At 50.1% G+C, this 23,816-nt stretch overlaps 2 protein-coding genes across 2 annotated transcripts; both read left to right on the top strand.

Annotated features, from left to right (window-relative positions):
* Positions 1 to 1,039: 1,039 nt before the first annotated feature.
* On the top strand, positions 1,040 to 2,431 carry LOC124648393 (putative serine/threonine-protein kinase-like protein CCR3). Its single transcript, XM_047188171.1, has 2 exons — positions 1,040 to 1,420; positions 1,478 to 2,431. The coding sequence occupies exons 1-2, from the start codon at positions 1,040 to 1,042 to the stop codon at positions 2,429 to 2,431; spliced, it is 1,335 nt and encodes a 444-aa protein (XP_047044127.1).
* Positions 2,432 to 12,052: 9,621 nt separating this feature from the next.
* On the top strand, positions 12,053 to 13,804 carry LOC124705681 (putative serine/threonine-protein kinase-like protein CCR3). Its single transcript, XM_047237384.1, has one exon. The coding sequence runs from the start codon at positions 12,339 to 12,341 to the stop codon at positions 13,740 to 13,742; it is 1,404 nt and encodes a 467-aa protein (XP_047093340.1). The 5' UTR covers positions 12,053 to 12,338; the 3' UTR covers positions 13,743 to 13,804.
* Positions 13,805 to 23,816: the final 10,012 nt, after the last annotated feature.

The following is a 23,816-nucleotide window of genomic DNA, read 5'->3' as shown; positions in this document are numbered from 1 at the left end:
GTGGTGCGAGTGGAGCTGTGGGCGAAAGAGCAACGCGGCCGGTGGACTTTTAAGGGCGGCCGCGCGCGGGATACGATGCCATTGAAGGCGCCGCAGAAACCCAGCCGCCGCCCGCCAGTGCACGCGCAGAACAGGCAGCCGCGGCATTCATGGCGAAGGCTGCGGCGCAGACGCGGAAGCGCTGACCGCGGAAGCGATGGCCGCCGAAGCGATGCCCTCGATGCAGGCTCGCTGCCAGGCGGGCCCGGTGAAAACCGGAGCGGACACTTTGCGCGTCCGCAGAGACGCAAACCTGGCGCATATTTGGGCTAGGTTTGCGTCTCCGCGGACTGCCCGGTCACTTTGCGTCGTGCCGCTGGAGAGGGTACCAGACGCATTTACGGTCAAAGTGGATGCAAACGGTCGCTCAGCGTCCATGTGTGTCACGCCGCTGGAGATGCCCTAATTGCCAAATTCTCCTGACGCATGGAGCGTCGTCCACGACGGCAACACCAGATGGAGGACATGGTACAAAACGTGTGGGCTCTACGAGTGAAGTAGTCATTTTTCTTAGGAAAGCATGTCGGAGCAACACAGGGTGGTGCTATCCGCTTAATTTGATGACTTGTCAACATCACGCTTCATGTCAACTCTCCCCTGACAAAACTCAACAAACATAATTATTAGCAGTGCTTGCTCCATCTAGATATTGAACTCAACAGAACAGTTTTAATTGGCAACAACTTGTGAGAAAGAAAACCGAAGTCGAGGGTTGTTGACGTTGTCCCTGCCGATGGTTGAGGTTGATGCATTTGCCGAATTGATTTCAAGCAATGTCCCTAGCTACCAAAAGTCAGACGGGCCGTGGCGTGACTTGAGAAACACGGTAACATATACGTACTCTCCTCCTCCATGAAAGTTTCTTCCCATCCGCGTACGGTGCCTCCCTAGAGAATCCATCCGTTCATGTCAAATACTGAACCACGTGCCGTTAGATCAGCATCATCATTTTGGCTACTGGCTAGTACACACTACACAGACACAGTAGCAGTAGGCTCTCATGGCTGCGTCTGCGATAATCACCGGGCTAGTGGCCGCCGGTGGGCTCATCTCGAAGATCATCCAGGCGGCGGATACGGCGCAGCACAACAAGAGGGAGTGCAAGAACCTGGCGAGCCGAGTCCAAATGATCGCGGAGTTGCTGCCGCAGGTGCAGGATCCGGAGGCGATGCGGCCGCTGGCCGGGCTTGGCGAGGCGCTCACGGAGGCGCACGAGCTCGTCCAGTCCTGCCAGAGGAAAGGCCGGACCTACCGCTTCTTCGCGGCCGGCAGGCAGTCCGACAGGTTCCGGGAAGTCCAGGGCAGGATCGACTCCTTACTCATCCTCTTCCCGATGATCGGCCTTATCGGCCTAGCTCGCCGACTCGACGGAACTGGCCACGTGTCGGTTCTGAATCGCGCCAGCTCCTCCTCCGTGCACTCAGCAGTTTCTCATGAGGTGTCGGAGTCGGACTCGGAGGGAGCTGAGGTGTTCACGCTGGCGGAGATCACGGCGGCGACCAAAAACTTCGGCGTCGTCCTCGGCAAAGGCGACTCCGGCACGGTGTACAAGGGAAAACTCCATGATGGGCGCGAGGTGGCCGTCAAGCGGTTCAGGCACGGGCAGCGAAGCGCGGAGGCCACGTTCGGCACGGAGCTCGCCATTCTCCACCCGGTCAGCCACGAGCACATCGTCCGCCTCCTGGGCTCCTGCGCCGAGGACGAAGAGCGCATGCTCGTCTACGAGAACGTGGACAACGGCACGCTCAGAGACCAGCTGAATAATAATGCGTCCCCGTTGACGACGTCCTGGAAAGCGCGCGTCGGTGTGCTGCTGGGCGCTGCGCGCGCCATCTACCACCTGCACTGCCGCGCCATCCCGCTGCTCATCCACTGCAACGTCACTTCGTCCAACATCCTTCTAGACCGGAGCTGGACGCCGCGCCTCGCCGGCTTCGGCGCGTCGGTCTGGCGAGCGCCGGACGTGGAGTCCCAGGCCGTCGATATCGCCCAGACGTACGGGTACGAGGACCCGGAGTACTGCAGAACAGGCGGGCTGAAACCGGCCACCGACCTGTACAGCCTCGGCGTGGTGATGCTCGAGGTGTTGACGGGGAACCAGCCGGTGGTAGCCGTCTGGGAGGAGACGAAGAAGACGATGGTCGATACAAAGTTGGTTTCCTGGGCGCTACCGACTATTGAGGCCGGGCAGCTCGGCGACGTGCTCGACAGGCGCCCCACGACGGAGCCAACTCCGCAGCAGTGTCAGGCGCTGCAGCTGGTAGCGAGCACGGCATCAATCTGTTTGCGGCTGCAAGGAGATAACCGGCCTGCCATACCGGACGTCGTGGCAAATCTCGAGAAGGCGCTCCAGCTCATTTGCAACGATATGTTTGGTCGATTAGGAAAATGATTTAGAACAGTTTCAGTAGCATGCATCATAGGACGTGTTCCCTGAAATGTGTGTGTGTGGAGTGTGGTTGTGCAGCACAACTTGTGCTTGCTACCTCATTTTCCCTCCTTGTAATTAGGCCAGTGTAGGCGTCCTCTCGGCCGTCCAAATTTGTGTTGTTCATCCCTTTGCAGTAGAACCATCACATGTTTAGCGAAAAAAATTTACTACTGTACTACATTATGGTAGCGCTGGGCGTCGGTCGCCCGATCTGGGCCTGAAAAATCGGTCGCAGTCTGCGCATCCGATCGAAGCCGCGACACAGTTTCATATTTAACCACTAGTTTCTACGGAATCAACCCGTGGTCCTAACTACTTCAGTTAAACCCAAACGGTTATACCTCTTTGTCCAAGTCTTTGGAGATATTTACAACAAATATGCAACCGCGGTGATTCACCTCCATGGCTGATGGTATTGCAACAAAAAAAAATACTCCATATCATAGTTTAAAATAGTCAGCTATCTCATTTAGCTGCCACATTTTTTGGAGGCTATGAAAGGCTATAACCGGGCTGTAGCCAGCTATTCCATTCAGCAGTTATTCATAAATTTGGAATATTTCAGTCATATCATACAAAAAATACAAAAATGGTGACTTAAACATGATTAATGATACAACATATTCAACTATTCCTAAACAAACAATTATTTAATTATTCAACTCACAAGTTTTATCTAATCATATCAAACGCAAATTTCAGAAAACATGAAATAAATAAGAAAAGAGAAGAGAAATTCAAAATACATGAGGTTTAGCGGCTAAATTTGAGGCAAATTAGGGGCTAAATATGGCTATAACCGTCTATTAGCGTCCTTTTCTCATTTAACCTATAAATGACATAGCAACTGCTAGCAGTTGCAGGTCTCCCAAAGGCTATAGCCGGGCTATAACCAACTATTTAAAACTTTGGTCCATATACAAAAAAGTTGTACTATTACAACAAAAAATGTCACAACATTTATGAAAAACTAATATTACAATAAAGTGGTTAAACCAGCATTTTCTCGTTATAGCTTAATTTGCAACAAGAATCACCAACATTTGTAACAAAAACACAAGCTATTAACACACAAAAAATATGCCAAATACATTGGGGAAGGCCCCCACTGCGTCATTTTCATATATGGTGCCCAAAAAGAGGCATGGTTATATACAAATGGTGGGCAAGAAGAAAATAACCAAAGAAGAAGAAGAAAAGAAACAGAAAAATAAAGAAACTACAAAGTGTCTATCCATGCTTGCATTCCTTCTTTTAAGCTAGGTTTAACCCTGTGTCTAATCTCTTGAGCTGTTGCTTTGAAAAGATTGTAACATCCCTGAATACATCTCTGCTCATTATCAAATATAATTTTGTACACCCACACATGGGTGTGGGTGTTTTCGTCACCGTCCATTTATTACTCGAGATTCGTGCCCACCATGGTAGATGGAAAGATTCATTTCCCTCTCCTTTTTTTATCCGAATCTCAAAGAACAATGGACGGTGACGGAAACCCCCACACCCATGCGTGCGTGTACAAAATCCACTCTCAATTAACATGGTGTCAATTAAATGGCTGAACTTAGCTAAAAATGTTGGAAATTCAAAAACGTAGGCATTATCCATCGCATATGGTCTACTTTATGTGAAAATTTTGCTAGTGCCATTATGCACCATACTATTTGTACTCATGTTACAAAAAACCCCATTTGTTGAATTTAAATATGAAAATTGTTTATTTTGTAATATTTTTGGAAACTCTATTTGACAACATTGTTTTCCATGCCTAGATGCACATTTGTGTGCCATATATGCACATTATCATGAACTATTCGATGAATATGATTATGACCTTGGTAATTTGTCTTGAAAGTCGTGAATGCTCGTACATGACAGACCATATCGTGGATCAAGTTTTTCGGAAGTTGTTAAAATTCAAGTTTGTCTTTTTTTTGTGGTAACTCGTGCACACAATAGAATGTCATACAAAAGAATGACAATTTTTAACTATTTTCTGATTCTTTTTTTATTGTCCAAATGGGGTGCAAATTGTCGACTTGACATTGCATACAAATATCTTTAATTATTAACAATTTCTAGGTACATTGTGTAAAAACCTACCAGGGTACAACAAAAGCAATGACACCGGGTCGTCTACCCCTACCTTCATCGATGACCTTCCTCTTGACACGCCCCTTTCATTGCGCACCACCCGAAGCAGACACCAACAAGAACATAACAATGTCATGTAAGAAAAGCATGTCGAAAAACATGACCCAACACCCATTCCTGCAAGATTGGTACTAGTTCAGTTCTTGTAAAGGCAATCCGCGGATTTGGCACTTGTTTAGGGTAGTGCCAATCTTGTTTGTTTCTCGGATTACATCGTATTGTTTCCTGCCCTCCAAGTTTTGGTATATCCATTTCCTAAGCATCAGGACTCTGCTGCGGAGCTTTATTAATATCAAAACACCAATTTACTGTTTCCTATTTTCTAGAGATAGGTAGAAATCAGATCGGCTTTAGGATTTGGCTGTATTTGATAGAGATGTCAGGTGAGTAGATTAATTTTTTTTTTGAGGGTTCACCGGGGGGAGCAAAGGCTCCCACCTGAATATTTTGTATTCCTTCAGTTTATCGCAAGAAAGGGCGAAGGCCCCAGGTTTTTGAGAAGCAGTACATGGGGGGAGAGGGAGACATCTCCCAGCGCAAAGGGGGAGAGCTCAGCACACGCACACAAACGGGGCATCTATGGTCGCTCAGGGAGGAGGAAAGTGAGCCAGAGGTCGACGTCTTCACGGCAAGCAGCTGGAAGCCGCGCACGCCACAGCACAGCATCATCCCTGCATCTCTTGAGAACAAGGCGAAGGGACGGCGCCAGCCCGTTGAAAACCACATCGTTCCTGTGCTTCCACAGCTGCCACACGCAGAGGAGGCGTAGCGTCGACGCCGTCCGGGGGTGCACGGCCGCAGGCAGCATACAAGTGCCAGCAGCAGAGGCATCAAGAGAAGGATCGGGAGCCACGCCAATGGCGGCCCAGAAACCTTGGGCGAAGGGGCAGCCGAAGAAGATGTGGCCAGCCGTTTCCGACGAGGCGGGGCAGATGGGGCAGCCGCTGTCGGCGAGAGCGAGGATCCCCTTCCGCAGGAGGTTTGCCCTGCATTGGATCCGGCTCTTCATCAGCAGCCACCCGAAGAATTTGACCTTGGAGGGGGCATAGTTGCGCCACACGAAATCATGGTGCTCGTCCAGCACGCCACCATAGCTGCACAGGCGATAGAGCGAAGCCGTGCGGAGGCGCCCACCAGCGCGGCCGCACAGGGGGAGAGTGCGTGTATCCATGTTCTCGTTCAGGTGGGTGGCGGCGCAGACCCGCTCCAGAGCCTCTCTCTGGCGGGCGGCGACGGAGGACAGCCTGGGGGTCAGGATGGGGGCGAGCCCACACAGGATCACCTGGCGGACGGAGGCACCGCGGAGGGTGCAATGGGAGAACAGCTCCGGGTAAGACACGGCGAGGGGGCCGGCCGGAAGCCACCAGTCGAGCCAGAAAGCCACCCTCCGCCCGTCGCCCAGGGCCACCCGGGAAATGCTGCGGTAGAGGGGCAGCAGGCGCTGCAGCGAGGACCAGTGTGCCCCACAGAGAGGCGGCGCAGCGCCGGACAAGTCGAGCGGGGCACCATCCAGGGAGTCCCAAACCCACCTAGGCCAGGACTCGGCGGGGGCACAGTGGAGACGATGAAGTAGCTTGACCAGGAGGCACGTGTTCTGGGTGGCGAGGCAGCGCACGCCGAGGCCGCCCTCCTCCTTCGGGCGGCACACCTGATCCCAGGCAACGAGGCACTGCGCGCCGGAGACCTTGTCGGTGGCAGCCCACAGGAAAGCACGACGCAGGCGGTCGAGAGCCGCGAGCACGCCGGGAGGCAGCTCGAGAGCGCCCATGGCGAAGGTAGGGAGGGCGTCGAGCACTGCATTGACCAGCACCAGCCTGCCGCCAGCGGAGAGAAGGAGGGCGCGCCAACCAGACAAGTACTTGTCCACCTTCGCGATCAACGGGGTGAACGCCGCGAGCCGAAGCTTTTCAGCAGACAACGGGAGCCCGAGGTAGGTTTGAGGGAAACCCTCGACGCGGCAGCGTAGCTCATCCTGGATTTACTGGAGCACATCAGGCTGGACGTGCATGGGCACCAAAGTGCTCTTGCTGTAGTTTATCGCCAGCCCCGTAGCGCGCTCGAACTGTCCAAGCAACGAGCGGAGGCGCCTCGCAGCGCCAACGTCGGCCCGAAAGATCAGGAGGGTGTCGTCCGCGTATTGGAGCACGGGACAGGCAGCACCATCCACAAGCGGGTGCTGAAGGACCGTGTCGCGACGGATCAGGCGCTGCAGCACGTCGGCGACGATGAGGAAGAGGTAGGGGGACAGGGGGTCCCCTTGGCGCAGCCCACGGACGCGCCGAATCCACCGTCCAGGCACGCCGTTGAGGAGCACGGCGGAGCGCGAGGAGGTGAAGATGGCGTCGAGCCAATCGCACCAAGTGGGCGGGAAACCCCTCGCCAGCATCACCGCCCGGAGACTGGACCAACTCACGGAGTCAAAGGCTTTGGCGAAGTCGAGCTTGAGGACGACGACCGGAGCTCTCCGGCGGTAGCAGGTTTGGACCAGCTCGGTGGCGAGGACGAAAGTCTCCGAAATGCTCCGGCCGGCGAGGAAGCCAGTTTGATCCGCGTCGATGAGCTCGCCGATCTGGCGCTGGAGACGGAAAGTCAGAGCTTTGCAGAGGATCTTGACGGAGCTGTTTTGGAGGGACACCGGCCGGAAGGCGCTCGGCGCGAGCACACCGGCGGCTTTGGGCAGCAGCACCACGTGCACCCTGTTGATCCTCTCCAGATCGACAGAGCGGGAACGGAAATCTTCAAAAAGACGCTCCAGGCTCGGGCGGACCGAATCCCACGCGGCCCGGTAGAAACTGGGCCCAATGCCATCAGGCCCGGGGGCGCTGGTGCAGTCAAGGGACGTGGCGGCCTTCTTGATTTCTTCAGAGGAGAAGGCGTGGACGAGCTCCGCGCCGTCAACACGCGCACAGCCAGCGTAAAGCTCATGCACGTCAAAATCCCAGTGCACGTCGGAGCGACGACCGAGCAGGTTGAGGTAGAAGGAGTGGAGAGCCGCGGCTTTGGCCTCGTGCGTGGCGACCGTCACGCCGGCGACGTCCAAGACGCGGATGTTGTTGCGCCGGAGGCGTTGGGAGGCCCGCGCGTGGAAGAATTTGGAGTTCTCGTCACCCTCCACAATGGCGCGGAACTTCCCCCGCTGCTTCCAGTACGCAGCACGAGCAAGAACCAGCCGTTCTAAAGTAGTCCTGCAGGAGACACGAAGCCGGAGCTCATCGGAGGAGAGAGTGCGGGTCTCCTCGAAGAGGTCCAGAAGGTCAATCAAGAACACACAATTATTCTCAAATTTGGGATCAAAACGGTGGGAGCGTTTCCAGACCTTGGCAGCGGAGCGGAAGGACTTCAGGCGGGCCGCAAGATCCCCAGCCGCATCGGCACGCGCAGCAGGAGAGTGCCAAGCAGGGAGGGTAGTTTGGAGGAAGAGAGGATCCTTGAGCCAGGCGTTTTCGAAACGAAAACAGCGCGTTCGAGGGATGGAGGTGGAGGCCGTGACCAAGAGAGGAAAGTGATCCGAGGTTGGGCGCGGGAGGGAGGAGAGAGAGGAATTGGGGAGAGCCAAATTCCAGGCATGGTTGAAAAGGGCGCGATCGAGGCGGGCCAGGACGGGCGCGTCGCGTTTGTTGGACCAGGTGTATAGCCGGTCCGACAGGGGGAGCTCGAAAAGAGCTAACTTGCGGATAGAGTCGTTGAAGGAGGAGGCCAAAGAGATGTCAAAATTAGCGTTATTTTTGTCCGAGGGATCCCGAAGGAGGTTGAAATCGCCGATGATCAGCCAGGGGATGGGGAAGAGAGGGCCAAGGTTCTCGAACTCGTCAAGAAAATCAGGCGATAGGGCGTGGTTTGCGGGCGCGTAGACGTTGGTAATGGCAAACACAAGGTCAGAGAGGGAAGATTGGAGCGTCAGAGTGAGCGAAAAACGGCAACGGTGGGTAGAAACAAGGGAGTAAAGGCTAGCGTCCCAAGCTGTGAGAATGCCACCCGAGCTTCCGACGGCGTCGACGGTCTCGAAGCAGGAGAGATTGGGAGGGAGGAAACTAGAGAGGACGAAGCGGTCGATGGCGGCCAGCTTGGTCTCCTGGATGCAGATGATGGAGGGATTCGCGGAGGAGATCGAGTCGCGGACCACGGGGCGTTTCTTGAGGCAGCCCAGCCCTTGCGTGTTCCAGGATTCGATGGTTAGATCACGGAAGGCACTAATCATTGAAACTAGGAGCACCAACAGGTTTACAGGGATTACAGGGGGAAGAAAGTAGCGACACACACGTACACTTGTCAAGACTACACGGATCGAGAGGACACAACACGGGGAGGGATAAGCACAACGCGGACAGGCAAATTCCAACGCCGTGGCACACACAGAAGGAACTACACATCATCACCGGCAGGCACCGACGCTGCAGAGGTGCAGATGGAGGCCGCGAGCGCAGCAACGGCGCGCTTGCGTAGGGGCTTGGCGTGTGCAGCAAGGGCACTGTGCTTGTGCACCTGCTTCTGCAGAGCCGCGGTGCAGCTCCCTAGCGCGTCCTTCAGGCCGCGCAGCTTCATGGCACGGGCTTCGACGGGCTCGTAGTGCGGGGGCTCCTTAAGAGCCAGACGAGAGCTCCTCTTGACAGGAGGAGGAGGAGGGACGGCCGCAGCACCACCAGCATCGGAGTCGGAGTCCAGCTCCGTGATCACCACTCCACGGCGTCTGGTGACGGCGAGGGGTGGGCCAGAGCGGAGCGAGTCGGCGCCTCCCTCGGAGCCCACCACAGAGCACCAGGTGATGGTCAGGGACGCCGAGGAGGATGAGGACCGAGGCGGCGAGGGCAGGGAGCCACCAGGTGAGCTGGACACGCTGTCCAGCAAGGCGAGGAGAGCAGCATGGCTGTCCAGAGCGTCGTCACGATCACCCACACCACGGTCACCACGCGACTCGTCGTCCGCATGGGGAGCAGGGGGGAGCCGCGCCGGAACAAGGGGCAGCCCGCCGTGGCGACGGTGGAAGAGGGGCGGCGGCGGCGTACGGAAGAAAGGCACGTACTCCCCGTCGCTGTCATAGGAATCCTGCAGCCTCCAGACACGGATCTTGCGGATAGTGATCAGGCGCGAGCCCCAGGGTTTGCGGGAGAGGAGCACTTCGTTTGGGACGAAACGCTCGCGCTTGAGGCGAACGACGGCGCGCACCACCGCGCAGTCCGTGCCGGTGAGGCAGGCCGCATCCACCTCAAGGGTTTCCCCAAAGGAGCTGAAGGAGGCGGCGACGCCGAGGTTGCTCAGTTGCTCGATCGGCACGCGTCGGGCCAGGACGAGCGCCACCCACGGCATGTCGCACGGAATACGATCAGCCTCTTCTTCGCGCACAAGGCGAAAGGTGGCGCCGTCAAGGTGAAACGGCTGATGAAGCATGGCTAGCTCGCGGTCCTCCTCCGACAGAAACCGCGCGTAGAGGTCGCCGATCGACGAACCCACGCCGGTGACGTGCAGACCTGGGAGCTCGGCGAAGATGGCCTCCGCGAAAGCGCTCGAGGGAGAGGTGAAAGGAGGGAGCGCGTCGATGAACACGACCGCCATGCGGCGCGCGGCCTCCATGTCCCCGGGAGGCATGAAAACTTCAGCGGGGGGCTCGAAAGCGGAGTCGTCCGACTCGACCTCCTCCTCGTCCTCAGCAAGGGGGCCAGGGTCGGGGAGGCCGCTGCGAGACGGCTCCACCATGGGGATAACCCTCTCAACCGCCGGAGCCACCCCATGGCGCGAGGACTCGCCAACCTCAAAAAGGGGACCGGCGCGCCGTGCTGGAGACGACGAACGAGCGCGACGGCCACCAACAGAGAAGGGGAGTGGCGAGGGGAGGGCCGAGGGGTAAGGCGTGGCCGGGCGACGCGGCGCGGCCGGCGGCGGCGGAGTGGTGACGGTGGGCACAAAGGTGGGCTGCGGGAACGGCATCGTGCACTCTCGGAGCCGGTGGCCTGAGCGGCCGCACCCGCGGCAGCGGATAGGATCCCGACACTCACGCACCAGGTGGAGGGGAGAGAGACAGCGAAAACAGCCGTCCAGGCTCAGGTTTAGGGTTTTGAAGGGGGCGGACGGAGTTTTGGGTTGGGGAGCAGCGGGGCACCGGGCGGCCTCCAAATAGGAGCGGGGAGCGGGGCTGGTGAGCGCATTGATCGCAGCAGGAGATCGTGCAGCCGGAGAACCTGGGATGGCGTTGGACTCGAGAGCGGCATGGGCAGGCCGCGGGGCTCCGGCGTAGGGAGGTAGGGGCGCAGAGGACGCGTCTTCCTTGAAGGAGGAAGAGACCTCTGACGGGACGGCGTTCGACGACGAGGGGCATGCCAAAGATTGGGCGCGGGGCAGCGGTAATAAACCCTCTCCACCAAACCCAACGGAAAACGCGGGAAGACGCGACCAGACGGGTTTAGGGCGACGTTTGCGACGCGCCCGCGAGCGGCTGACAGGTGGGGCAGCCTCGGACAGGTCAGCAGCGGCCCCCACAGCGGAAGCGAAGGAACCATGGAAACACAGGCCAAAGCGTTCGCAGTGCTTTGCCCCGGCGGAGACGATGAAGGAAGCGACCGCCGGCGAAGCGACGAGGACGTGGAAAACGTTGGAGGAAACGGCAGAGGGAGAAAGGCGGTCGTCGGAGCCACAGAGGAAGAAGGTGAGGATCTCACCCAAGGTGGTAACAGAGAAACAGGGAGACACGAAGGGCGGGGTCACCCAGATCTCACCCAAGATTAAGGGGAAACGCGGGGAGAAGGAGATCAGGGAGGCGAAACGGGAGAGGATGAAGCGTTGGAACACCTCACCTGGCACGATGCAGCGGCGAGAGCGGGAGCGGCTGGGGTTTGCGGCACCGCCGACCGCATGGAGCGGGCCTTCCGAGGGGCCGCCGCCAGGCGGAGCAGCCGCGGGGGAGGCGAGTAGGAGGAGGTTTTGGGTGGGCGGGGCGGGGGTGGCGGGTGCTGTGGCTGAGAGGGGGCTCTGGCCGCCGGCCGCCGGAGCAACGACGGGCGGGGCTCCCGCGTCGCCTACTGCGTCGCGAGAGCACATGTGTCTAACCAAAACGCAATTCGAGTAGATTAATTCCGAGTTGATTGGGTAATGCGTTGAAGGTGCACATGTGTATATGTTCAGTGATTGCAACTTGTCATATGACAGTCTGTGTGCCCGAAGAGCATCATTGGCTAAACCTAGTTAAATCTGACGTCACACGCACGTATATAGAACTCGTCATTCTTACTTTCGGAGGCCAATCATGGGGCTTGTTGTCTGATTCTTCGCTACAAGACGTGTGGGCTCCATGAGTGAAGTAGCTACTTTCTTAAGAAAATGCGTTATCTCAGAATAACAGCGGGCGAAGTAGCCACTTTCTTGAGAAAATGCAATATTTCAGAATAACAGCGGGCGCTGATCTCCAGTTATTCGCTGAAATGTCCGCATCACGCTCGCTCTCCGTCAACGCCCCCGGCATTGGCAGCGTTGGCTCCATCTAGTTTAGATAGATAAAACAGTTAGTATACTGCTTGCCAACTTGGCAACTTGTGAGATAGAAAACTGAAGTCAAGGCCCTTTGTCCCTCTCGATCGCTGTTCGCTGGCACATTGCGGATCTGATAGCATTACCCCATGGGGTTTTCTTTCTCGGCCACGCTCAGTTTACGTCTACCTCCCGCGCGCTCTAGTACTCCTACAAACCACGCAGTAGCATCGTGATTCTTGATAGTACACAGAAAGACATGGCTGGCGAAGCGTTATGGAACGGGCTAGAGGGCGCGGCGACGGTGGCTCAGTTGGTCGGTGTGGACGCCGGCGGGCTCATCTCCAAGATCACGCAGGCGGCGATTACGGCGCACCAGAACAAGGTGGAGTGCGACCACCTGGCTGGCCGGGTCCAGATGATCGCGGAGCTGCTGCCGCTCGTGCACGATCAGGAGGCGATGCGGCCGCTGGCAGGACTTGGCGCCGCGCTCAGGGAGGCGCACGATCTCGTCCTGTCCTGCCAGGGGAGAGGCCGGACCTACCGCTTCTTCACGGCCAGCAGGCAGGCCGAGCGGTTCAGGAGCGTCCAGAGCAGGATCGACTCCTTCCTCGCCGTCTTCCCGGTGATCAGCCATATCGGCATAACCCGCCGCCTCGATGGAACGGGTAGCGACTCGGTTCTGAGTCGCGCCCACTCCTCCCAGCACGCAGTTTCTCAGGAGGGACCTGAGGTGTTCACGCTGGCGGAGATCACGGCGGCGACCAAAAACTTCGGCGTCGTCCTCGGCCACGGCGACTCCGGAACGGTGTACAAGGGCAAGCTCCGCGACGGGCGGGAGGTGGCCATCAAGCGCCTCAGGGACGGGCTGCGAAGCGCCGAGGACACGTTCGGCACGGAGCTGGCCATTCTCCACCCGGTCAGCCACGAGCACATCGTCCGCCTCCTGGGCTCCTGCGCCGAGCAAGAAGAGCGCCTGCTCGTCTACGAGCACATGGACAACGGCACGCTCAGAGACCACCTGGACGCGTCCCCGGACCTGGCGGCGGCGTCCTGGAACTGGAAAGCGCGCGTCGGCGTGCTGCTGGGCGCGGCGCGCGCCATCTACCACCTGCACTGCCGCGCCTGTCCGCTGCTCATCCACTGCAACGTCACCTCGTCCAACATCCTCGTCGACCGGAGCTGGACGCCGCGCCTGTCCGGCTTCGGCGCGTCGGTCTGGCGGGCGCCGGACGTGGATTCCCAGGACGTGGACGTCGTCCAGACGTACGGGTACGGTGACCCAGAGTACTGCAGCACGGGCCGTCTGAAACCGGCGACCGATCTGTACAGCCTCGGCGTGGTAATGCTCGAGGTGTTGACCGGGAACCAGCCGGCGGTACCAGCGTGGGATGAGACGAAGAAGACGATGGTCGATACGACGTTGGTGTCTTGGGCGCTACCGAGCATTGAGGCTGGGCAACTCGGCGAAGTGCTTGACAGGCGTCCCGCGTCGGCGCCAACTCCGCGGCAGCGTGAGGCGCTGCAGCTCGTAGGAAGCACGGCGGCAAGCTGCTTGCGGCTGCACGGGGATAACCGGCCGGACATACGGGACGTCGTGGCAAATCTCGAGAAGGCACTTCAGATCATTTGCAGTGATACGCTTGGTCGATTTGGAAGATGACTTGCTATTATGCTAGTAGCATCATAGATTCATAGTACGTGTTCTTCGTAGCAATGTGTCAGCGTGTGGGGTGGTGGTGACTGGTGACTGATTTCTCCTCCTTGTAATTATTCAGTCTAAACAGACATGGAGGCAAATATGCATCGATTTTCGATTTTTTTTTGTAAGTATGCAACTATGCATGGCTAATTCTTAACATGCTGTCAAACTTTTTTTTCTTCCAAGAATACACCATAGAGAGGTGTATCGATCACATAGAAAAGGAGTCAAGAAGGCAAAGTTGAGCTGCCAACAAGAGATGGTAGCTCCTGGCCAGAAGCCTACTCTCCTAAGTGCCACAATGCTACTACAAGGTCTGGAGAAACAAAAAAGGAACTACGAAAGAGTTTCGCGAGCTTCCATCTATCGACCTCCTCATTGATCTTCTTCTTGGTGCACTCTTGGGATGCTGCAACCCCGTTGAAGACCACGCCATTGCGATGCCTCCAAATGCACCAGAACACTAGGATGATAGCCGTCCATAGGTCCCACTCGTGCGCCTGCAGGAATGACCTAGACGTCCACCACTCGACAATATCTGAATCAGCCGCCAGGAGCCAATCCATCTTGACCCAACGCCGACAGACCCACGACCAAACCTCCCGAGAGACGACGCACCAAAGGAGCAAGTGCTGCAGCATCTCCGGCTCCTGATCGCAAAGAGGGCAAGCCGCGGGGCCGGCATACCTCGCCGTTGTAACCTATTCGCCGTCCAGCAGCGTTTTTTCGACACCAACCACGCGAAGAACTTGCAGTTGTAGGGCGCTCTCGAGCGCCAAATCTCATCCACAACTGGGGCTCTGATTGTCCCGACGAAGACACCATCGTAGGCTGACTTGGATGAGTAGCAGCCATCGTCCGTCCACCTCCACACTAGCTTATCTTCTCGCCAAGGGGCAAGAACGACAGTGGCTAGTCTGTGACATAACAAGAAAAACTCATCCAGTGCTTGCTCACCCTAGACTAGACCACAATCCATGAGCCAACCTCCAGCCAGCCCGTCCTTGACAGAACGGGCATTCGCCCTTCGCTTGGAGACCACCAGCACCACATGTGGAGCGATATCTTCCACCTTATCTCTTCCAAGCCACCGGTCTACCAAAAGAGAGCCCGCTATCCATTACCCAACTCGTAGTAGGTGGCCGCGTCAAGAATCACGGAGCAAAGGCTGGGCAGTTGGATTTTAAAGTCTACCCAAGCCTTGGTGGGATCCACCTTCTGAAGCCACGACCACCTGCACTTGAGCGCCAGGTTGAGAAGCTTGAGGTTCGAAATCCCTAAACCGCCCATCAACTTTGGCGAGGCCACTTTGTCCCACGCTACCAAACAGTGTCCTCCTTTGACCTCCCTTCGGCCTTTCCAAAGGAAGGCCCTACAGATCTTGAGAGGCGCCTTAAGAACCTTGGGAGGAATGTCCAACGACATTATGGCGTGAATGGGGATCTGATGCATGTAAAATGCATGCATGAACTTTGTCCTTTATCATATTGAATTTCTACAAATTTGCAACATATAAGATGATAATACCATGTTATACATTGATTTATGGGGATTTACCAATGATCCCCTTTATTTAGTTTATAACCCTGCAGAACAGGAAACCCTTGTTTTGTGTGTTTTTCACTTTCAGAGACCTATACAAAGTCAAATTGACCTGGTATTATTCAGTGCTATTTATTGCTAGTATACATAGATGTTTAATTTTAAGTATCATTGATTGATGATGAATGAATAGTCTATGGATACTATTGCATGCTTTTAGACCTCTTGCTAGCCAAAGGATTTGAATTCTTACACAAGCATAGTCTTGTTTCCAAGCTCAACTCAAATCCAATGTCTATTATACCTACCTATATAGCACTTGGTATTTTAAGTATAATGTGTGTGTTTTGCCTTCAACCTTTTCAAAATTTCCTTTTTCGGTAATTTAAAGCTCATAATAAAGTTAGGTGTGGAAGGAAAAATACCACTATGCATGTTGCTGGTTTTACTGATTATGAGTAATGAGCTAGAGAGTAACCATGTTTACTGGGTAAGTCTTTCAACATTGCACTTTTGGGGTATTGCACCCTATGTTGATCATCATTTATTTTGTTTTGTTGATGGCTATCTCTTGTAGAATGAATGGAGGTTATTTAGGCAAGTAGGCATGCATTGTTAGACAAGATCAATGGGTCGCTAACCGAAGCCATGCTTAATCATGGTGAAATTTTCAGCAACTAGCATTCTCAATAGGAAGAGTCAAAAAAGTAAGTGAAAAAGTGTTGTGCAAAAAGAGAGTGAAAAAACGAGTATGAGAAAAAAGTGAGAGAGATTTAGAGAGGATGCTCAACGTATGTTGTTCATGTTGTCCCGGTATGGATGGCCTATAGTTGAGATACTCATCTCCTTTGATCCTTTGTACAGGAGGTATGAAGGTACCCCATTGCGATGCTTGGTTAAAACATGTATGTTGAAAGGTCTTGGTAACCCGAAGTTGTGAAACGAGAGGTGTAGTCCTTATCATTTAAGAAAAGGAGGAAACACTTACTCATAAGACGTCAAACTCATGACACATAGATATCTTCATACATGAGATAATTGGTACCCCATCCTTATTATTATTGTTGACATGAATTGCATAGCTGAAAACCATGTTTTATGCTCTCTACTTTTTATTTTGTTGGAGGTTTAGCACATACAGTCCCTGCTTACTTTCGTGTGCTTAAGAGTCAAAAGAAATATTCCTGAAAAAAGAGGACAAAGTGTCTTCGAACAATTCTATAGGATTCTCTTAAGCATGCTTTATGATTCATATTACTTATCATTCATGTTTCTTACAATGATATTTACTAATATGCATGCTTTGTAGAATGTAAGAGTTATCACTTGATGAGTTCATATTACTTATTGTCATTCTATATTGACTCAACCTTGTGATACTTTACATGACTATTTAGAAGCTATATATTATAAACTCCAAAGTTCGTGTTAGTTTTATCACCTTCATACTCGGGACGAGCATAGTTTAAGCTTGGGGGTGTTGATTCATGTAAAATGCATACATTAACTTTGTTCTTTATCATATTGAATTCTTGTAGACAGTGATCACCACCGGAGGGATCTCTGATGTCTACGGGTGCTTCTATTCTTGTAGACAGTGTTGGGCCTCCAAGAGCAGAGGTTTGTAGAACAGCAGCAAGTTTCCCTTAAGTGGATCACCCAAGGTTTATCGAACTCGGGGAGGAAGAGGTCAAAGATATCCCTCTCATGCAACCCCGCAACCACAAAGCAAGAAGTCTCTTGTGTCCCCAACACACCTAATAGGTGCACTAGTTCGGCGAAGAGATAGTGAAATACAAGTGGTATGAATGAATATGAGCAGTAGTAACGGCGCCAGAAAAGTGCTTGTCTGGCGTGCGGATGATGGTAGTAATATTGCGGACGAGTATAGATGCGGTAAAACAATAAACAAGCAGCGATAGCGATATTTAGGAACAAGGCCTAGGGATCATACTTTCACTACTGGACACTCTCAACATTGATCACATAACAGAATAAATAGATAGATGCTAGACTCTACACCCTCTTGTTGGATGCTGAACACCACTAACTGTGTAGGATTACACGAACCCTCAATGCCGGAGTTAACAAGCTCCACAATATTCAATGTTCATATTTAAATAACCTTAGAGTGCATAACGGATCAACATAACCAAACCAAGTACTAACATAGCATGCACACTCGTCACCTTCACACTACGAAAGGAGGAATAGATCACATCAATACTATCATAGCAATAGTTAACTTCATAATCTACAAGAGATCACAATCATAGCCTACGCCAAGTACTACACGATGCACACACTCGTCACCATTACACCGTGCGGGAGGAATAAACTACTTTAATAACATCACTAGAGTAGCACACGGATAAATTGTGATACAAAACACATTGCAATCATAAAGAGATATAAATAAGCACTTCACTATGCGATTCATAACAGTGAATAAGTATTCTGTGAAATATAGCCTAAGAGACCCACACGGTGCACACACTGTCACCTTTACAAACGTGGGACAAGGAGTCTCCGGAGATCACATAAGTAAAACCCACTTGACTAGCATAATGACATCTAGATTACAAGCATCATCATATGAATCTCAATCATGTAAGGCAGCTCATGAGATTATTGTATTGAAGTACATAGGAGAGAGATGAACCACATAGCTACCGGTACAGCCCCGAGCCTCGATGGAGAACTACTCCCTCCTCATGGGAGACAGCAGCGTTGATGAAGATGGCGGTGGTGTTGATGGAGAAGCCTCCCGGGGGCACTTCCTCGTCCCGGCGGCGTGCCGGAACAGAGACTCCTGTCCCCCAGATCTTGGCTTCACGATGGCGGCGGCTCTGGAAGGTTTTCTCTGGTTTCGTCGAACGTGGTAGGGTTTTCGCGACGGAGACTTTAAGTAGGCGAAAGGGCAAGGTCGGTGGAGTCCTGGTGGGGCCACACACTAGGCCGGCGCGGCCAGGGCTTGGGCCGCGCCGCCCTACTGGTGTCCCCACCTCGTGGCCCCACTTCGTTTCCCCTTCGGACTTCCGGAAGCTTCGTGGAAAAATAGGACCCTAGGCGTTGATTTCGTCCAATTCCGAGAATATTTCCTTACTAGGATTTACGAAACCAAAAACAGCGAGAAAACGAGAAGCGGCACTTCGGCATCTCGTCAATAGGTTAGTTCCGGAAAACGCATAAATATGACATAAAGTATGCATAAAACATGTAGATATCATCAATAATGTGGCATGGAACATAAGAAATTATCGATACGTCGGAGACGTATCGGCATCCCCAAGCTTAGTTTCTGCTCGTCCCGAGCGGGTAAACGATAACAAAGATAATTTCTGGAGTGACATGCCATCATAACCTTGATCATACTATTGTAAGCATATGTAATGAATGCAGCGATCAAAACAATGGTAATGACATGAGTAAACAAATGAATCATAAAGCAAAGACTTTTCATGAATAGTACTTTCAAGAGAAGCATCAATAAGTCTTGCATAAGAGTTAACTCATAAAGCAATAAATCAAAGTAAAGGTATTGAAGCAACACAAAGGAAGATTAAGTTTCAGCGGTTGCTTTCAACTTATAACATGTATATCTTATGGATAGTTGTCAATGCAAAGTAATATAACAAGTGCAATATGCAAGTATGTAGGAATCAATGCACAGTTCACACAAGTGTTTGCTTCTTGAGGTGGAGCGAGATAGGTGAACTGACTCAACATAAAAGTAAAAGAAAGGTCCTTCAAAGAGGAAAGCATCGATTGCTATATTTGTGCTAGAGCTTTTATTTTGAAAACATGAAACAATTTTGTCAACGGTAGTAATAAAGCATATGTATCATGTAAATTATATCTTACAAGTTGCAAGCCTCATGCATAGTATACTAGTAGTGCCCACACCTTGTCCTAATTAGCTCGGATTACCAGGATTATCATTGCAATACACATGCTTTAACCAAGTGTCACAAAGGGGTACCTCTATGCCGCCTGTACAAAGGTCTAAGGAGAAAACTCGCATTTGGATTTCTCGCTTTTGATTATTCTCAACTTAGACATCCATACCGGGACAACATAGACAACGAGATAATGGACTCCTCTTTAATGCATAAGCATGTAGCAACAATTAATGTTCTCATATGAGATTGAGGATATATGTCCAAAACTGAAACTTCCACCATGATTCATGGCTTTAGTTAGCGGTCCAATGTTCTTCTCTAACATTATGCATGCTCTAACCATTTAATGAGTGGTAAATCTCCCTTACTTCAGACAAGACGGACATGCATAGCAACTCACATGATATTCAACAAAGAGTAGTTGATGGCGTCCCCGGGAACATGGTTATCGCACAACAAGCAACTTAATAAGAGATAAAGTGCATAAGTACATATTCAATACCACAATAGTTTTTAAGCTATTTGTCCCATGAGCTATATATTGCAAAGTCGAATGATGGAAATTTAAAGGTAGCACTCAAGCAATTTACTTTGGAATGGCGGAGAAATACCATGTAGTAGGTAGGTATGGTGGACGCAAATGGCATAGTGGTTGGCTCAAGGATTTTGGATGCATGAGAAGTATTCCCTCTCGATACAAGGTTTTGGCTAGCAAGGTTATTTGAAACAAACACAAGGATGAACCGGTGCAGCAAAACTCACATAAAAGACATATTGTAAACATTATAAGACTCTACACCGTCTTCCTTGTTGTTCAAAACTCAATACTAGAAATTATCTAGACTTTAGAGAGACCAAATATGCAAACCAAATTTTAGCAAGCTCTATGTATTTCTTCATTAATGGGTGCAAAGTATATGATGCAAGAGCTTAAACATGAGCACAACAATTGCCAAGTATCAAATTATCCAAGACATTTTACCAATTACTACATGTAGCATTTTCCATTTCCAACCATATAACAATGAACGAAGCAGTTTCAACCTTCGCCATGAACATTAAAAGCTAAGAACACATGTGTTCATACGAACCAGCGGAGCGTGTCTCTCTCCCACACAAGCATTTATTCAAACAAAAACAAAAACAAACAGACGCTCCAAGTAAAGTACATAAGATGTGACTGAATAAAAATATAGTTTCAAGAGAAGGAACATGATAATTTTGTCGATGAAGAAGGGGATGCCTTGGGCATCCCCAAGCTTAGATGCTTGAGTCTTCTTGAAATATGCAGGGATGAACCACGGGGGCATCCCCAAGCTTAGACTTTTCACTCTTCTTGATCATAGTATATCATCCTCCTCTCTTGACCCTTGAAAACTTCCTCCACACCAAACTCGAAACAAACTCATTAGAGGGTCAGTGCATAATAAAAATTCACATGTTCAGAGGTGACACAATCATTCTTAACACTTCTGGACATTGCCCAAAGCTACTGGAAGTCAATGGAACAAAGAAATCCATCCAACACAGCAAAAGAGGCAATGCGAAATAAAAAGCAGAATCTGTCAAAACAGAACAGTCCGTAAAGACGAATTTTAAAGTGGCACCAGACTTGCTCAAATGAAAATGCTCAAATTGAATGAAAGTTGCGTACATATCTGAGGATCATTCACGTAAATTGGCATAATTTTCTGAGTTACCTACAGAGAATTAGGCCCAGATTCGTGACAGCAAGAAATCTGTTTCTACGCAAGTAATCCAAATCTAGTATGAACCTTACTATCAAAGACTTTACTTGGCACAACAATGCAACAAAACTAAGATAAGGAGAGGTTGCTACAGTAGTAACAACTTCCAAGACACAAATACAAAATAAAAGTACTGTAACAAAATAAACACATGGGTTATCTCCCAAGAAGTTCTTTCTTTATAGCCATTAAGATGGGCTCAACAGTTTTAATGATGCAATCGCAAGAAATAGTATTTGAAGCAAAAGAGAGCATTAAGAGGCAAATTCAAAACAAATTTAAGCCTAACATGCTTCCTATGAAAAGGAATCTTGTACACAAATGAATTCATGAAGAACAAAGTGACAAGCATAAGAGGATAAAACACGAGTAACTTCAAGATTCTCAACATAAAGAGGGGAAACTTAGTATTATTAAGATGCATATACCCATGTTTCCCTCTCTCATAATAACTTTCAGTAGCATCATTGATGAAATCCACAATATACCCATCACTTAAAACATTCTTATCATGGTTCATATGCATAGAAGTATCATTAATTTTGGCCTAAGAAGAATTCTTCTCATTAATAGTAATTGGAGCAGGATTATTATCAAGAATTTGAACATGGTAAACAAGTTGCATATTAAGGGAATTGTTTTTGGCAATCCAATCATAACTATGACAAGTTTCATAAGGATAGTTATAACCTATATCATAGCATTCTTTATAATAATCATTAAAGGTTGGAGGCACGAGTGTCATCATAAGAAATAGAATAGTTATCTTTCACAGGTCGGTTTATCCGTGACCATACCATCATTGTTATTAGAAGGAGATGTATCAAACACATAATGATCAGTAGCAAAAGGATTTTCAAACACCTCTTCCCCAAGCTTAGAGCTTTCTATATCATTATGGGAGGAAGCATGGATAGCACCGATACTATGGCAATTATTATCATCATCATTTTCAGAATTAGTTTCCCGTAGATTTGCAATATCAAAAGTAGTGTGCTCATTCAAATCATGATCACTAATGTATGTAAAGGGCATAGGAAGATCATTGTATTCAGATTCATTATCATAATAATCATTAGGAGCAACATACTTACGGTTACCTAGCGTTATCTCATTCACGCGGGGATATGCCATTACCTCTTTCTCTTTATTCTCCTTCTTCTTCTTCTTCTTCTTCTTCTTCTTCTTCTTCTTCTTCGTTCCCTTCTTCTTCTTCTTCTTCTTCTCCTCCTTCTCCTCGTTCCCTTCTTTAGGAGGAAGAGGCTTGAAGGGTGGCTTGTCCGCATAACCTGATTTACTTTAGAAACAATAGAAGAAACTTGGGAGGATTCCTCCTTTTCATTAATTAGTTCAAAACACACAGCGGTCCTATTATATTTTGGCAAGGTGTCATCTTCTAAAATATTTTGTATGTAAGTATTTGTATGGCTATTATCAATGCAATAAGAAAAACACCCATGCAGGACATCATCAATATCAAGATCATTAATATCTAACAAAGAAATTTTCCTTGATAACTCTTCACACCACAAAAATAAAGTGAGTTCATCATGCTGATTAGGAGTAATTTCATCATCACAATACAAATTTGCAGCACTCATTGGGTTCAAATTATCATTGGTGGAGCATTGAAAATTAAAATGACCCACTTCATGGCAAACTTCACAAATAAAAAGATAGAGGGCACAAACTTTTTTACCAAGATCATCTAGAGCCCTAGCCCACTTTCTAGTTTTTCATTAATATGATGGATACAATATTCATCTTTGATTTGATTAATTCCACAAGGTCTATGCATTCCACAAAAATTAACATGCTTATAGGAAATAGCATTCTTAGGATTTTGAGCATGCTTATTGCAATCATTAACAACAATTTCATCCTTCATGCAAGCCTCTTTAAAAGGTTCATGATACTTATCAAAATTCTTTTTAGGCAATTCAAAATGAGAAGCAAAGGCTTTATAAAGATTTGCAAGCAACTTGAGATTCAAGACCATAAGTAGCACTCATATCTCGAAATTTATCGAGTATCCATAAAAGCTTCAATGCATTCATAATCATAATTTATACCGACTCTTCACCTTTGTTGTTCTCCCATCCTTCGAGCATTCTCCTCAATCCGATCAAGAAGATCCCACCTAGCTTCAACCTCCTTGCTTGTGAAAGATCCCTCCGAACGAGGCATCCGGATAGTCCTTGTGTTGTCCTGAAAGCCTCGCATAAAAATTGTTAACAATAACATTACGGGGAGCTCATGAATGGGACATTTGAGCATTAGTGACTTCAATCTCCCCCATGCTTGAGAAATACTCTCTCCATCACGAGGATAAAAGTTATAAATATAATTCCTATCAATATGCACTTCATGAGGAGGATAAAATTTAGAATAAAAGAGAGGTACAATTTCCTCCCAACCAAGAGAATGACTATTCTTCAACAATTTATACCAATGCGCCGCTTTACCAGACAGCGAAAAAGAGAATAGCTTCTTCCTCACTTCATCCATAGAGATACCTGCACACTTGAATAACCCGCATAATCCATGCAAAAACAGTAAATGATCTCCAGGATGGACAGTTCCATCCCCTTCATAGCGGTTATCAATAACACGTTCAATAATTTTCATCGGTATCTTGAAAGCAAGTACTTGCAGTTGGTGGACAAGCATCATTAGAGTTATCGCATATGGGAGATAAAGCATTATCAGAACAAATTTTCTCCCCTAAAGATGGGAAACTAAAAAGATCACAAAAACTAGCTTCCCCAAGCTTAGACTTATCCATAGCATTAGCAGTGATTGCGTTCATACTAATAACATCGCTACTAGCATGCAATTGAGGC

The sequence above is a fragment of the Lolium rigidum genome, chromosome 4, assembly GCF_022539505.1.
Source record: "Lolium rigidum isolate FL_2022 chromosome 4, APGP_CSIRO_Lrig_0.1, whole genome shotgun sequence".
NCBI lineage: Eukaryota > Viridiplantae > Streptophyta > Magnoliopsida > Poales > Poaceae > Lolium > Lolium rigidum.
Note: the sequence above shows the minus strand (reverse complement) of the source record. Positions and strands in the feature narration are given on the sequence as shown.

Excerpts from the sequence above, each read along its gene's own strand:
- LOC124648393 (XM_047188171.1), top strand. The coding sequence starts at position 1,040 with ATGGCTGCGTCTGCGATAATCACCGGGCTAGTGGCCGCCGGTGGGCTC. Across the intron at positions 1,421-1,477 it reads GACTCGACGGAACTGGCCAC|GTGTCGGAGTCGGACTCGGA; the intron begins GTGTCGGTTCTG and ends GTTTCTCATGAG.
- LOC124705681 (XM_047237384.1), top strand. The coding sequence starts at position 12,339 with ATGGCTGGCGAAGCGTTATGGAACGGGCTAGAGGGCGCGGCGACGGTG.